At 38.4% G+C, this 13,887-nt stretch overlaps 1 protein-coding gene across 3 annotated transcripts; it reads right to left on the bottom strand.

Annotated features, from left to right (window-relative positions):
• Positions 1 to 1,516: 1,516 nt before the first annotated feature.
• Positions 1,517 to 12,136, bottom strand: gata3 (GATA binding protein 3). Of its 3 annotated transcripts, none has more exons than XM_052118297.1 (5): positions 11,286 to 12,136; positions 9,752 to 10,222; positions 6,295 to 6,335; positions 4,451 to 4,576; positions 1,517 to 1,832 (listed from the first exon to the last, which is right to left on the bottom strand). In XM_052118297.1, the coding sequence occupies exons 1-5, from the start codon at positions 11,506 to 11,508 to the stop codon at positions 1,542 to 1,544; spliced, it is 1,152 nt and encodes a 383-aa protein (XP_051974257.1). In that variant the 5' UTR covers positions 11,509 to 12,136; the 3' UTR covers positions 1,517 to 1,541. The 3 variants fall into 3 exon arrangements, with proteins under 3 accessions (XP_051974257.1, XP_051974255.1, XP_051974256.1); XM_052118295.1 differs by lacking the exon at positions 6,295 to 6,335 and adding an exon at positions 6,396 to 6,541 and having other exon boundaries at positions 9,695 to 10,222; positions 11,286 to 12,135; XM_052118296.1 differs by lacking the exon at positions 6,295 to 6,335 and adding an exon at positions 6,396 to 6,541 and having other exon boundaries at positions 11,286 to 12,135.
• Between the last annotated feature and the right edge of the window lie 1,751 nt (positions 12,137 to 13,887).

The following is a 13,887-nucleotide window of genomic DNA, read 5'->3' as shown; positions in this document are numbered from 1 at the left end:
TTGCAGAGAAATGTACAATTAGTTTAGGCTACAGTTAGTGGAGGACAGTTTTTCATCTAACAAAACTGGTGTGATATATTATCTCACTGAATCTCAGAGGTGAATCGTGGACTGAATTTGTTATTGTAGTGCTAACCATAGATATTATAAATTCTCCAGTGAAATTCTATTACACAATTATCACAAGCTGGTAATGTCTCTAGCACTGCTGTAACAGGGCATTTATGCAGCCTTTAAGTATTTTTGTCTCAAAAATGAATGTTGATTTCATTTTAAACATAATTTGGAAGGAAAAAGAAATTTTGATATCCAAGCATCTGACCGCTATTGACATTTACAGTCCTCCACGTCTTATATATCTGTATTAACACGTTCATACACATTTCCGATGCAACTAGCATGCTAAACAGTTTATTTCTGGGAAACCAGACCAGAGAAGGCCATGCTTCAGATATCACACTTTTGCCGAGACACACATACAAACGCATACAAAAGCTCTCGCCATTACATTCTCGTGTGATGTCAACAGATTAAACTAGTTTATTATTTTCAAAGAGGAAAAAAAAATTACGCAACAAAAAGCAAGTATTTTTACACTAGTGATTATTAAATTTTTACAACCATTCAGTCTGCATTACATAAAGAAATAATTCTACATCTTTGTTTCTTTCGTATTTTTGGTACTCTGAATTATACATACAAATAACAAATACAGGAACTTTTTTTCACAATGCATATAACCTGGGCCCAAAGAATTCTTTCAGTTGTGTATGTGTACGTATGTGCATGTGTGTGTGTGCTCATGTAAGTGTCTTAACACAAACCAATTGCCCAAGACCTATAACACATCCAGAAGAGTAGCTGGTAGTCTGCGAGACAGACTTGACTACAAGTTTTAATGCATTACACACCATTTCCTCTACTTTTCCTCCCTCATTTCCCTAATTTTCTCATCATTTGGAAGAAATTGTGGCTGCATCGCCACATCTTTCCAGGTTTGAGTCGTACCCTTCTTATCAGTTAGCTGCCCGTGGGCATTTCCTCTCCATTTGCTCATTAAAAATTCTTCATTAAATGTATTTTAGACAATTTTTACAAATATATGCAGAGTTCGTCTCTGGTCGTCGTTCACAGCTCAGGGAGGACTTGTCTCACAGGGGTGAAGAAGTGGAGATTTTGAGAAGAACAACGGGGATAGCTGATAGTTAAGTCTTGTAATGTGTCTGTCTTGATGCCCGAGCTGGCGATGCCCACAGGAAAGATGGCATTTGTACACAAATGAAGGTTGACGAAAGGCTTCATGATTGGAGGGTGATGAAGAAAGTCACAGTCTTTTCTCTTTCGTTTTCACTGTCTCTCCTTCATGATTTGGGATAGGGGGGTTTAAGTGGGGCATACCAAGGGGAAGGAAGTTGGGGGCTCTGACAGCGCACCAGCTGGTTCAAGGTCGGAGAATTGTGGCGGGTGACAGGCTTCAAGGTTAATGGTGAATTAAGATGTCCACCGTCTAGAGATTGGGTGGTTGGAGGTAGCAGGGTGCTCTAGCCCATCGCTGTGACCATACTGGAGGGGTGGTGGGGGGCAAAGGGCAAGCTGGAGGAGGGATGCATAGGGGTGGGTGTGGTCAACATGTGGCCGGAGTGTGAGAAGGGAGGGAATGAACTCATGTGACGCGAGAGGGCGGCTGGGCTGAAAGAACTGTTTTTTTCCATCAAGCTTTTGGAGAAATCATCCATGCTGTCATGGGACTTTTTGCTTTTCTTGGACTTGCTGGACATCTTCCTGTTCCGGGTCTGGATGCCCTCCTTCTTCATGGTAAGTGGTCGGTTGATCTGCAACAGACAAGAAGAGAGAGAAGGCAAACGTTAATAATGGTCACATGACTGTTATACTAACATAAGACAGGAACATCATGACAAAATCCAACATTTCATGCCTAAAGGGTTGCTCTTTCTTAGCTCTAGACACTTTTTTCTAGAGTTTTGAGTTATGTTTCCAATAAGTATAAACTTTGTCTCAGACATCTAAAATGTCTTAGGAGAAATAGACACAAAAGAGTCATATGTTGACATACATTAAGTGTATAGATCTTGTCTCGTGATAATTTCTTTGTCGGACCGGGCATTGCCCCCTAAATTTAGATTGTCTAGACCGTTGAGACACCCCCCACCACCACCACCACGAAACTGATACCAAAACACGATCAAGGGGGACCGGTCTGACAAAGAGAAAACCAGTTGCCCACACATAAAGACATTTGATCACACATTAATCTTGACATAGCTGAGCACAATTTAAGCCATGGTTGAAATTATAAGTCTTTTATGAGTCTTTTTCTCTGGAAAATAATGTGAGAAGCAGGAAATTTAAGTAAAGTCTACATTTGTTCTTCCTACTTTGTTGTCTTAGTGAAACAAAAGAGATCTCATTTGTGATTTTCTTTCCTACAGGCCTGCTGGAACCTGACCCCTTTTTAAATTGGGGTTTCTGGGATTCTGATTTTGTCAAACAAAGGGGATGTCACTTTACACACTCATAGTAAGACAGTTTAACACTTTACTGAGTCCAAGGACATTCTGATGATATGTAATAGAGCTTCATTATATTGCAAATCTGTCCGCTTCTTTGTGTGAGAGAATGTGTATGTATGAGTGTGTGTTTCAGGTCATATCAGGACTAGGCTGGATTTAGCCTCCGATTCCCTGACACCAGGCATGGATGATGCCAGGCTTGCCAAAAAGAGAAACCCCAGACTCTGGTGAGCCAAGCTCAAGCGTTGTGGCACTGCCACGACTGTCTACCAAACCCTGACACTATCACCCCGTAATTGCGCTCTCCCTCTCTATGTCTTAAAAACACTAGATGTGATATGCAAGAGCTGTTTAGTGATACTATGATACATTTGTTTTTTTGAGACTATACAATTGAACTCATATGTATGAATCCAACATTAATAATGTGTGTGCTGTGTACAAATATTTTATCAATTTGAATAGTAAGTAAATAAAATAAAACCTTCAAAAATTGTATATCAATGAAATAGACCAAAATATTGTCCATACCGATTAATCTGTTTTTACCGATTTTAATCAATTTTGAGATTATAGGCATAGGTATATTGTGCGCATGTTAATTTTCTTCCAGTTAATCTAATTTTAGCAATTAGTTTACAGAATATATCAGGCATCTGCTACCCTGTTCTCTAGATTGCCATCAACATAATTTATCGAAAAATCCTTAGCAGTCAACCACTCATTCAAATGTGAGCATGTGTGTCTGTTTTCAACTCTTATAAATGGACACCGCAAAGCAAAACTGTTCATTTAAAACATCTCCACTGGCCACCACAGAAATCACACGTTTACAACCGGCAGCTATGAAAAACACTTTCAATCAAACGTTGTTCTGCTATTTTCTTTTGGGCCAAAGTCATAGAATTGACAAAAAAAAAACAAGTCAGAAGTCTAACCCCAGACTAACAGACATACAAATACAATCACATATCGGTTTTGATGACAAATCCCTGTACGCTGTATGAGAGATGGGAGTGGTTGTGAAAATGCAAACATGCGAGTTAGTGAAGAGCAGACTTGTGAGAGCTTGGCTTAATTTAGCGTGCAAAATCTGGAATTCAAATCAAAGTAGGCCGACCTCAACAGAACGTTGGATGTACCAAAACAAACTAATTATCCAATTACCTAGAGTCTTGGTCATTTTGAGTGATAAAATATATTATTAGTTTCTCTGATAACCTAGGTCAAGTTCTGGGTAGGGATTTTTCTCTGAATTCTTCCGAAACCATCATGGTAAAATTATTTAACAGAATGCGCTTTGCGTGACTAGTAAGGGAGTGAAACAGGAACATGGGGCCTCTAAGTGTGATGATACAGGATACCAGAGCTGATTAGGTTGAATGAAAATGTTCCCCAGCATATGTTTAACATAGAAATACCACCAACTGAATTCAACCAAATTGTAATTTGATAGTTCAACAGTACTAGCATTTTAGGAGTAGCATAAAAGTAATAATAATAAATAATAATGTGAGCAAGAACAAGACGTATCTCTGCACATAATTTACTAGAACAGCTTGAGACCATTGGGGAATGATTACAAATGGTTCTGGCTTTTGAAATGGGTTAAGTTGTCCCTGGGGTGCAAAAATCACACTACTAGTCAATCATTCGGTTCAAGACATTCCCCAATCAGAATAAACTTCAAATAATGAAACTGCTGGCATGATTGATTGTCTTTATGGTAGATTTCTTTCTCAAATGTTCATCAATGCTAAAAAAAAAAATCACGATGTTGTGAAATAAAGAAAGAAAGAAAGAAAGAAAGAAAGAAAGAAAGAAAGAAAGATAAATGGCATGACATGAAAGCTGCCATCATGCATAGAGAAGATAGAAAATATCTTACTAGATAAGTGTAAGACAGCTATGGAGCTTACATTGTGTAATTTGTAATAGAGGCCGCAGGCGTTGCAGACAGGATCGCCATTCGCATTTCTCCGCCACAGTGTCGTCGTGGTCGTTTGACAGTTTGCGCATGATGTCCCTGCTCGTCTAGCAGCAGACTGATGGACACACAAACAGAGAGAATCACATTTATTACACCGAAAATACAATAACTTCAAGATCATGATTGCATTCCTATGGTATGTGCTACCACCCTTTTTTTCCTGAGGCAGCAAATGGTTTTAAAGTGATGCAGAAATATATCAGAGGAAAGAGATGTCTATAACCCTGGTGCCTTAAACTCTGAGTAAAAATAGTGCCTTGCGCACATGTCCTCTAAAACCTAAATATTTACAGAGGACATGAAAGCGCTGGTTTAAATAGTGCCCATTAAAGCTGATGGCATCTTCCCATTAAAGGATGGAATGGATCCACGTTTAAACATCAATGTGGCAGTTCAATTGGATATTACCCAACTTTTATTAAAAATGCTTTCTCTAAATTAACATGCATTATTTAGTATAAGAAGTATTAGAAATTATTCATTAAAAAGCAGTTACTAGCATAATCAGTTATCATACGTAAAAACTGCTAAATATACTAAATATAAAAGGAAAAACAATAAAAAATAAATGCAATGAATTTGTAGAGATCAGCAACATATCTGGAATGGATGCAGAAGGGAAAAAAAAATCATGCTGTATTAATGCAGGGTTAATGGCGGAATGCTGAACTGACATACTGAAATGACAATGACCAATAACTGTGTTGTTATTTCGGTTTATAATTCGTAGCCTGATGATCGCGTAACTGATTGATTGATACGTTATTGTCCTGCACATTATCAAAAGGCGCAATTACTTCTAAGCATTATCAAAATTGGCGTCTGATATTATTTATTAGTATTGGTATTTATTTAATTACATTTTTAAATTTTTGTGTGTTAAAATAATATAAACTACATTTTAATTGGCAAATTAAGCCAAATAATATAGGGAAAGACGATTTTATTTTATTTTTTTAACCAATACCAAAATGTAATTATCTATTTTTCTTTCTATTTAGCATTATTATAATTATTATTATTATTACTACTACTATTCTTATTTTCCGTAGTAGGCTATTTGTGAACATTTTAGCGCGATTCCCTGAGCTCCCTAAAGATCAATCTAAAGCCTTGACTCCTATGTGCGCGATCTCGCCTGTATGTTTAGACTGCGGGAGCGAGCTCTGTTGTTCGAGGAGTTTTATCAGCAGCACTCAGATATCCGGCAGTCTTTTCCTGGGAAGTCGGCTTTTCACATGGAGGGAGAGAGAAGGCCAGTGCCAAAATAGCAGCGCTCGAACTATTTCCCTGCTCCTCAAGAGCATCGGTGCTCTTCAAGCCTAAAGAGAGACTTTGTGCTGCCAGGCCATTGAATCACAGAGTTTCTCCCTCTCTAATTTAACAAATCCCTGTAAAACTGTGTCTCTAGATGGATGGCATATTGTCGGAATTGAACATAATTTCTGCAGACATATTTGACCTGTTGGAGCTGATCGCCTCCCACGCGTAATCGTTTCAGATAAGCGCTCGTTTCACAACTCTTTGAAGTCTCTCCATGACCAATTTCGTTACGCTGACATGGAGACACTGTGTCAGCAATATCTTCGATAAAATAAAATTGTGCTGGGATTTGTGTCTAACGGAGCGGGGTTGAGGAAAAAAAAACTGATACAGAAAATGACTATTATTATTATTACTATTATTTACCATCCAATAATAATAATAATAATAATAATAATAATAATAATAATAATAATGTAACTGCTAAGCTTAATCTAAAAGAAATGAGACCTGCACTTGGCGAGTCAATTTCTTGCAGCTAACACTTCTTCCTGGGTAGAGAAAGAGAGAGAAAGACAGTGTCATTAATGCAATGCTATAGAGAAACATACCAGCCTGCGCTTGGGTTTGATGAGGGGTCGGTTCTGTCCGTTCATCTTGTGGTACAGTCCGCAGGCGTTACACAAATAGTGACCGGTGCCATCCCTTCGCCACAGAGGAGTTGAGGTGGCCCCGCAGTTAACACATTCTCTACCCTCTGCGAACACAGATACACACACGCATGCACAACTGATTGTTTAGAACCCTAAAACACACTTTACACACATGCGCACGTAAACACAACTACAATATCTTTAGCTTTTAAGTTATTAGTGACCATACTAAAATGCCAGAGGCCGGTCACTTTGATTTATGTGTTAAAACACACCATTATTACTAATAATTACATATGATTCCAAATTTATAATTACAAATAATAACGAATAATGTATTATTCATAAGAAATATGAACAGGTAACACAGACAAAACACTGGCGGCAATAATCATAATAATCCATTAATATTTTGATGATGATCATACAAAATATATATTTGGAAATGCATTAATAATAATAATAATAATAATAATAATAATAATAATAATAATAATAATACAAATAATAATAAATCATTTACATTGTTAATATCAATGCATTTCTATAGCAAAAGCATTATCTAATGTGTACATCAGTGAGCTTAACTCCTCAGTCGTCAAATATGACATCATCTGATAAGATCTAGTCCTACAAATAACTTAGCGGTTCTTAGTGAAAATGTACACAAAGATAGGTCTTATCAAACGTATCAAATGCTACTACTCCAGGCTCGAAACAACGATGCCATGAAAATACTGCAACATTCATTAGAAGATGGAATCGCAAATATATACCTGGATAAAACGATATGACTCGATTTCCAAAGAAACAACCTCCCGGTTCATTAAACCAAATGACTACACTAGTGGTGGTGGTGTTATTAATAATAATAGCCTAATATTGATAATAAAAACAATAACAATAATAATAATCATCGGCTAATAGTAATAATAATAATAACAACAGGCTAATAATAGCCTAATAATAATAATAATATTTTAAAATGGAAATGTGTTAGGCTCTATGGCTATAAATAATATTAAATACATTCATTGACAGCATGTGAATGCGGCGGCCTAATTAACTCATTGTGTAACCTTCTCGCTTTACGTAATTAAAACAGCGTAGCGTTTGATTGGCATCCTTTCCGTTTGACTGACAGGTGAAGGGCGCGCGCTTCACATGTTCAGTGACCCACGCCTCCGGTCGCTCCACTGAAACGAAAAACAACCTCGCTGTGGCAGCCCCTCTTGTATAGCCGGTAGGATTTCTGTGCGAGTAGCGAGGCTCTTTATGGCTCTACTAACTGCTAAAACCCGCAGAGCTCGCCAGCACATCACCCTCGTGTGTGGAAAAACATTGCGTAGCTACTTCTCTACTCTGTCACTTTATTTATATGGCACACGGGGAAGTTGCCACAAGGGCTGTATCTCAGTAACTGTAAAGTTTAGAGTCAACTGTCCAATTGCATAAATGCTTGATTTCGAGTAATGTTTTAGTTAATGTAATCTTATTCGTTTTATTTTATTTTATCATTATTATTATTATCACGATTTCTAACCTCTAAACTAAAAATGTCACTATTATTATACTTAAAATTGCCTTTATAATGAAGGTTGATTATATTTACAAGACTGACTATGTTTTGAGGACAAGATTGTTTTAAATATATTTTTATTGGGTCACGTTGTCACAATTTTATTACGGAAAAATGTCACCTGTGTTTTAGCTATATGCTGTGATTTTATATAGGCTACTTTTTGGAATACGATTTCAGTCGGCCAAAACAATGTTTTGATATTTTGTTATGTAAACTTTTACACTTTTCTGTTTCAATTGAGCACATGAAAAGCCTATAAAAGCCAATTTAATGACAGGTCCCTATTGTGACAACATGCCCCGCAATAGTGTGTTGAATAAACTGTTTTTTTGTTGGTTTTTTTTCTCAGATTTTTTTTTCAAAAGTTTACACTTAAGTAATGTGCCTATATTAGAATTACTGGCAAAAATGACTCTAACCTCAGTAATATTTACTGGATTGCTACAACGTGTGACATCTAGCCCCGGTCTCCCCTATATCCGCGGTCATATGCTTACTGCGCAAAATATAAGATGTTACTAGAATAAAACCACAGTAAAAAGCAAAAAGCAACCCAAGTAAACCGCAATACTCTGTATCTAAATGTCAAGTTATTTTTTAAAAAAAAATATATTAAAAACTATTATAAAAGAGCTGAATGGATATTTTTCTCTCTCATTCTCATATAATCTATTGCAATGAGAAGCCCGTGATTTAAAAAGGTCCATTCGGTAATCGCATTATAAAAGCTGACCTTTTGAAATCATTTCTCTGTGTGTTTGGATAACACTCTGTTTCTCTGCACGTCGGCCGTGCAGTGCGCGAGCTCATTGGTTATTCTGAGCGATCCGCGGCGCATCCGGACTCTATCAAAGATTCTGCGCAAAGTAAACAATGCAACTGTCGCGTGCAGCAGTCTGAAAATAATTGGATTAGTTTAAATATATAAACTAGCGAGCGACGGGGCCGTGCACTGCGAGGCAAAAGAGAAGAGATGAGAGAGAAAAACACAGACAGACAGACACACACATATCCGGAAAGCCCCCGCGCTCCGCTTTTAACGCATGCACACTCATCTGCATATGCTGAGCGACGTTTTATAAATCTGAGCATTTAATTCCGCTTTGTAACGACGTTATAACATTTGATATAACATTTTCCAACGCGTTTATTGTATATTAACGGAACCGTGTAGCTAAAGCAGACATGTTAGCATATCTCTGCCCTCTCTCATTTTCATAAAAGAGAATGTTTAATGCATATTGATTATTCAAATTCATATCTGTGAGGTGTTTACAGCAGTAATGAGATAAGCCGTCAGATTTGCAAAATTGCTCCAATGAACATAATTCCAAAAATTACATTTTCACATCTTTATCATATTTATTTATTGTTTTTTACGTAATGTTGCTTATGTGCCTTATTTTATTTAACATGTTTTGTTTTGATATCTTAAATCAGTTGAGGGAGGGAGTCATTGCTGCTCCAAATTTGATAGCCAAGCCTTGGCACTCGCAAAGAAAAGTCCAGGACCTGGGAACTGACTTACCTGGGAGGTTGTTTTTGAGGAAAATGAATATAATGACAAGTACACAATAAGAGAGCTCTGTGGGGGTGGGGGGGGGGGGGTCTGTTGTTGAATGATCTGACTGTGATTATGTTAGTAAAATCAAAGGGTAATAAAGCGCACGCCTACCTGAACAGGACCTTGTTTTTGGTCTCGTTTTGGAACCATAACTAGAAGAGGACCCACCTATCAGGCTACTTGGTGGGAAGAGCCCCGGCCCATAATCGGACACATAGGAAGGGTAAGTGGCGATGGGGTGGTGCGCGGAGGACGCCCCTGCTCCGATAGAGGCCATGCTCCGACTATGAGCCGAATCCAGCTTCATGCTCTCTGCCAGAGACACCTGGTACTTAATGCACTCTTTGTCCTCCTGCCGTAAGGATGAGCCTGACGTGGAAATGGCCGGGTCAGGGGACACATCTTTGGGTGGAGTGGGGGGAAAGGTGAAGAGGTGTGGGCTGGAGTGGCCTCCGGACAGAGAGGAGGACGAGGCTGGGGGGTAGACGGACAGAGGCCCGGGGGAACTGTGGTGCAGGGAAGTCTTGGGGAAGGGGCCGAGGTTCCAGGGTGAAGTACTGTGGTGAGGGCCGATGCCTTTACTTCCATCAAGCCAAGGCAAAGAGCCATGTATCAATGATGGGCGACACACCTGACTACCTGCAGAGACAAAGTACAAGCCTGGTGTTAGGACATGGCGAGGTGGGGCTGGGAGTTTCATTTACTAAGATCATCACATTAGGATCCCAAGGAATAACATCAGAATGATTTGAAATGATTTAAACACAATCAACATATATTACTTTACAGCACGTGAACCTGCCAAATACATTTTGATTGAATTGACCTAGACATAAATATTTGGTCTTTTTAGGCGATTAGAAAAAAAAAAAATTTAATAAAAAATTAAAACATTAAAAAAAAAACTAGTGCAACTTACTAAAAGTGTAAACCCTGAAACTGCACGTAAGGGCCTACATTCCTCTGAGAGGATTTCGATGGGGCTGGGAAGGGTCACAATAAACAGAGTTTCGCACTTTTATGCTACTTTCGATCTCTTTACAAACCAGTATCTACTGATGATGCACGGATTTGGAAAGTTTTGAGAGGGAACGATTCAAAGAGAAACAAGGTCACGCTTTGCCCCATTCCGCTCAGGAAGTCATGTCAATAAATTTAAGCAATAGTTCTTCCGCTCTCCAATTCAAAGTAACTTGTACAAAATCAGCACAAACTGCGCGCTTCCTAATTTAGAGCCTGGTTGTTGAAAATGATCGAATTTAATCCCAACAAGCCAGTGCTAAAACAATTATAATTTCTCCTATACTATATTATCACATATTTCGACTTCTAAGTGAGTTGTCTTATTCTAGCACACTGCTTGCTGCTCAAGTTTTGTTTAAAATTGATTTCTACAATTAACTGAAATCCTCACGTTATTTAATAGCCGCTTAAATTATATTATATTATTAATGCATGACCTTAAAAGTCAAATAACAATAGAATACTAGAAAGATGTGAAACCAGTGACACACCGCTTCAGGTAAGCCACATGTTAACTACACCGACACTGTTCAAAAGAGTCAGTTGCATTTTCAGTACAATTCTATGAGCTGTTTCAGTCCTCTCTACATATTTCTGTCGTACTGGGAAAAGTGCATTGAACAAATATGTTGAATAATTATTGGTCCAGGTTTCATTGGAAATGACTGTAAATACTTACTGTGAGGTGGCGGTGGGTATCTCTGCACGGCCCGAACCGAGTTCCCGTAATACGGGTGGTTGCCCTGTCCGTCGATATTAAACAATAAATCCACATCTTCCGTGATGGAATACTGCGATGGGTCCATGTAGGAGTGTCCCAGTCCCGGGTGGTGTGTCTCGGGATGCTGGCCGTTAATGACCGGGTGATGATGGGTCATCCAGCGGGCCTGCTCCGCTTCCATCGTTTTAATTTCTTTTAGCAAACGTTCATGCACTCACCGATACACAGAGCACGAAAGTTAAAAAAAAAAAATTACAAACTCCTCCTTTGTTTAATCCACAGGTTCGATTCTTTTACTTCCGATCACCTGAAATTGAACAAGACAATTTTTACTCAGTCCGTCCTTTCGTTTGCGTTCTTTCAGTAATTTGCAAATTGCCGGCACCTCATATAGGCTAAATCGGATCCGTGAATATATGCGCATTAACTTCTGAAAGTCAAATGCGAAAGTCCGCGTACGCATCCAAACGCGCGTCAAGTTCCGCAAGTTTTCTTTTTTCTCTCAGTTGCGTTGATTTAACTCAACAAGTGCATTTGATGGTTCAGGCCCAGCCGGGTTGATCTGGATACGTTTTCTGCCTTCTGACCGAACACAAGTTTGAACAAATCTGTGTTTATGTGCAGTAGTAGTAACCCGCTTCCCTCTTACTCTGAATGCATCCCTCCTTCTAACTCTCTTTCTCTAGCGCTCACTCCCTCTGTCGCTGAATGCACTGCTCTCTCTGTGTTTTTTGTTTTGTTTTTGTTTTTTTACAGTGAAGGCATTCTTTCAGGATGGCGCCAGTCAGCTCAATGCTTGCAGACAGCTGTGGCGCGACGCAACTTAAGGAGGGTATGTGCTATGGTGTCATCAGTAGGGGCGGGGCCCGAACGCCCGGACTAATTGAATAAAGTGGGCCAGGGAAAGATGACCAGGAGCTGCGCCCCATTCTGCCTCCCCATTCAAATAAAGAGTGGAGTATGTTTTTATTTAGTAGATATCTGAACATGTTGATATCTGCATCGCCTTAGCCCAAATACACAAACGCATTCAGCCACAATGCATTTATTCCGATAAAATAGTCTGAATGTACTATCACTTACAAAAATTGACAAAAAAGAAAAGAAAAAGGTAATAAATTAGAGATACAACGATGTATCGGCCACCGATGTTCGGTCTTAATCATGACGCTGGTTTATTTATAATTAAGTACATTTATTGTGTTGAATAAAAGTTAAAACATATTTTTCTGCCTATAATAAAAACTCCTACCAAAATTAATTGAATCCGAAAAAGCAAAGCAGAATACATTTTTAACACTCTATCAAAACACATAACAATGTGAGTTCTGACGTTTAGAACTGGAAGTGCAATATGTTTTAGAAGTGCAAATAAACAATTTTCCCCACATCAATCATCATGTTATCGTTTATATATATATATATATATATATATATATATATATATATATATATATATATATATATATATATATATATATATATATATATATATATATATTGTCTTATCTTAAAATGATTGTTAGAAAAACAAAATATCTTTTGTACATCTCTGCACATTATTAAAGAATAATTCCAAAGCAAAACAGCGATCTGATGACAAAAGAATGCAAGTGGCAAAACAGCAGTATCGGACAATACGTTTTTGTAAAAATCGGTATTGTATCACCGAAAAAAATAATACTTTTGGTGAATCACTAGAATACATCTGTTGCTTAAATGTAACTAATTTAATTCAGGAAAAAAATTACAATCCTGTCTATAAAATACATTTGGAAATATAATAGCTACAGAAAATATATATATTTTTAGAGAGATTATTGGGAATTATTCATTACGGGTGCTAAAGTGTTCGGTTAAATTCTCAGCTTGATCTGAAATGTCAGCATGTCCTAAGGGCTCCATCGTTTGTGGCCTGTTCTCTTTCTTGTCTATATTACTGTGTTTTCAGAAGCAGCTCTTGTGGTGTGTCCTCTTAAAATTGTGCCAGTGCGCCCTCTCGCGGTGACAAGCGCGTTTTCCCCAATAGTTGCCTCTGCATGCTTAAAAAGGGCTAATGCTCTTGCTCTTACAACCTGGCTGCGATACTAGAGTGGTGTACTGAGACTACCCCTATTCCATTCCCTCATTCTGCACTGAGAACACAGACTTTCCCCGGCTGTTAAAATCGACATTCTTTATTCTTTGAAGGACACCAACCGAACGAATGCACTTCATCGAACGCGATGCACTGTTAAAACCGTAATATCTCATGTATTTCCTCTGACAATGAGCGCCGAGGTCACATGATAGGGGCCAGTATCTGTCAGGTATTATTCTGCAAACTACTTGGTAATAAAAGGGGGTTAAGGTGATGTTTTGCCACTAATGCTCCGGTTTGGCCGCCCAGTCCCCACAAATTAACAAAATGTAATTGGGTTGTTTGTTTGATGCAATGTTCTGAGATGCCAGCCCAGCTGACGCCGTTGACCATGACGTCAATAAACAGGCAGGAAATTAATTTTGATAGAACGCATTGAAGGTAGAGTGCAGGCTATACTCAATAGGTTACTGCATGCTT

The sequence above is a fragment of the Xyrauchen texanus genome, chromosome 45 (genome assembly GCF_025860055.1).
Source record: "Xyrauchen texanus isolate HMW12.3.18 chromosome 45, RBS_HiC_50CHRs, whole genome shotgun sequence".
NCBI classification, from domain to species: domain Eukaryota; kingdom Metazoa; phylum Chordata; class Actinopteri; order Cypriniformes; family Catostomidae; genus Xyrauchen; species Xyrauchen texanus.
This window is presented reverse-complemented; position numbering and strand designations above follow the sequence as displayed.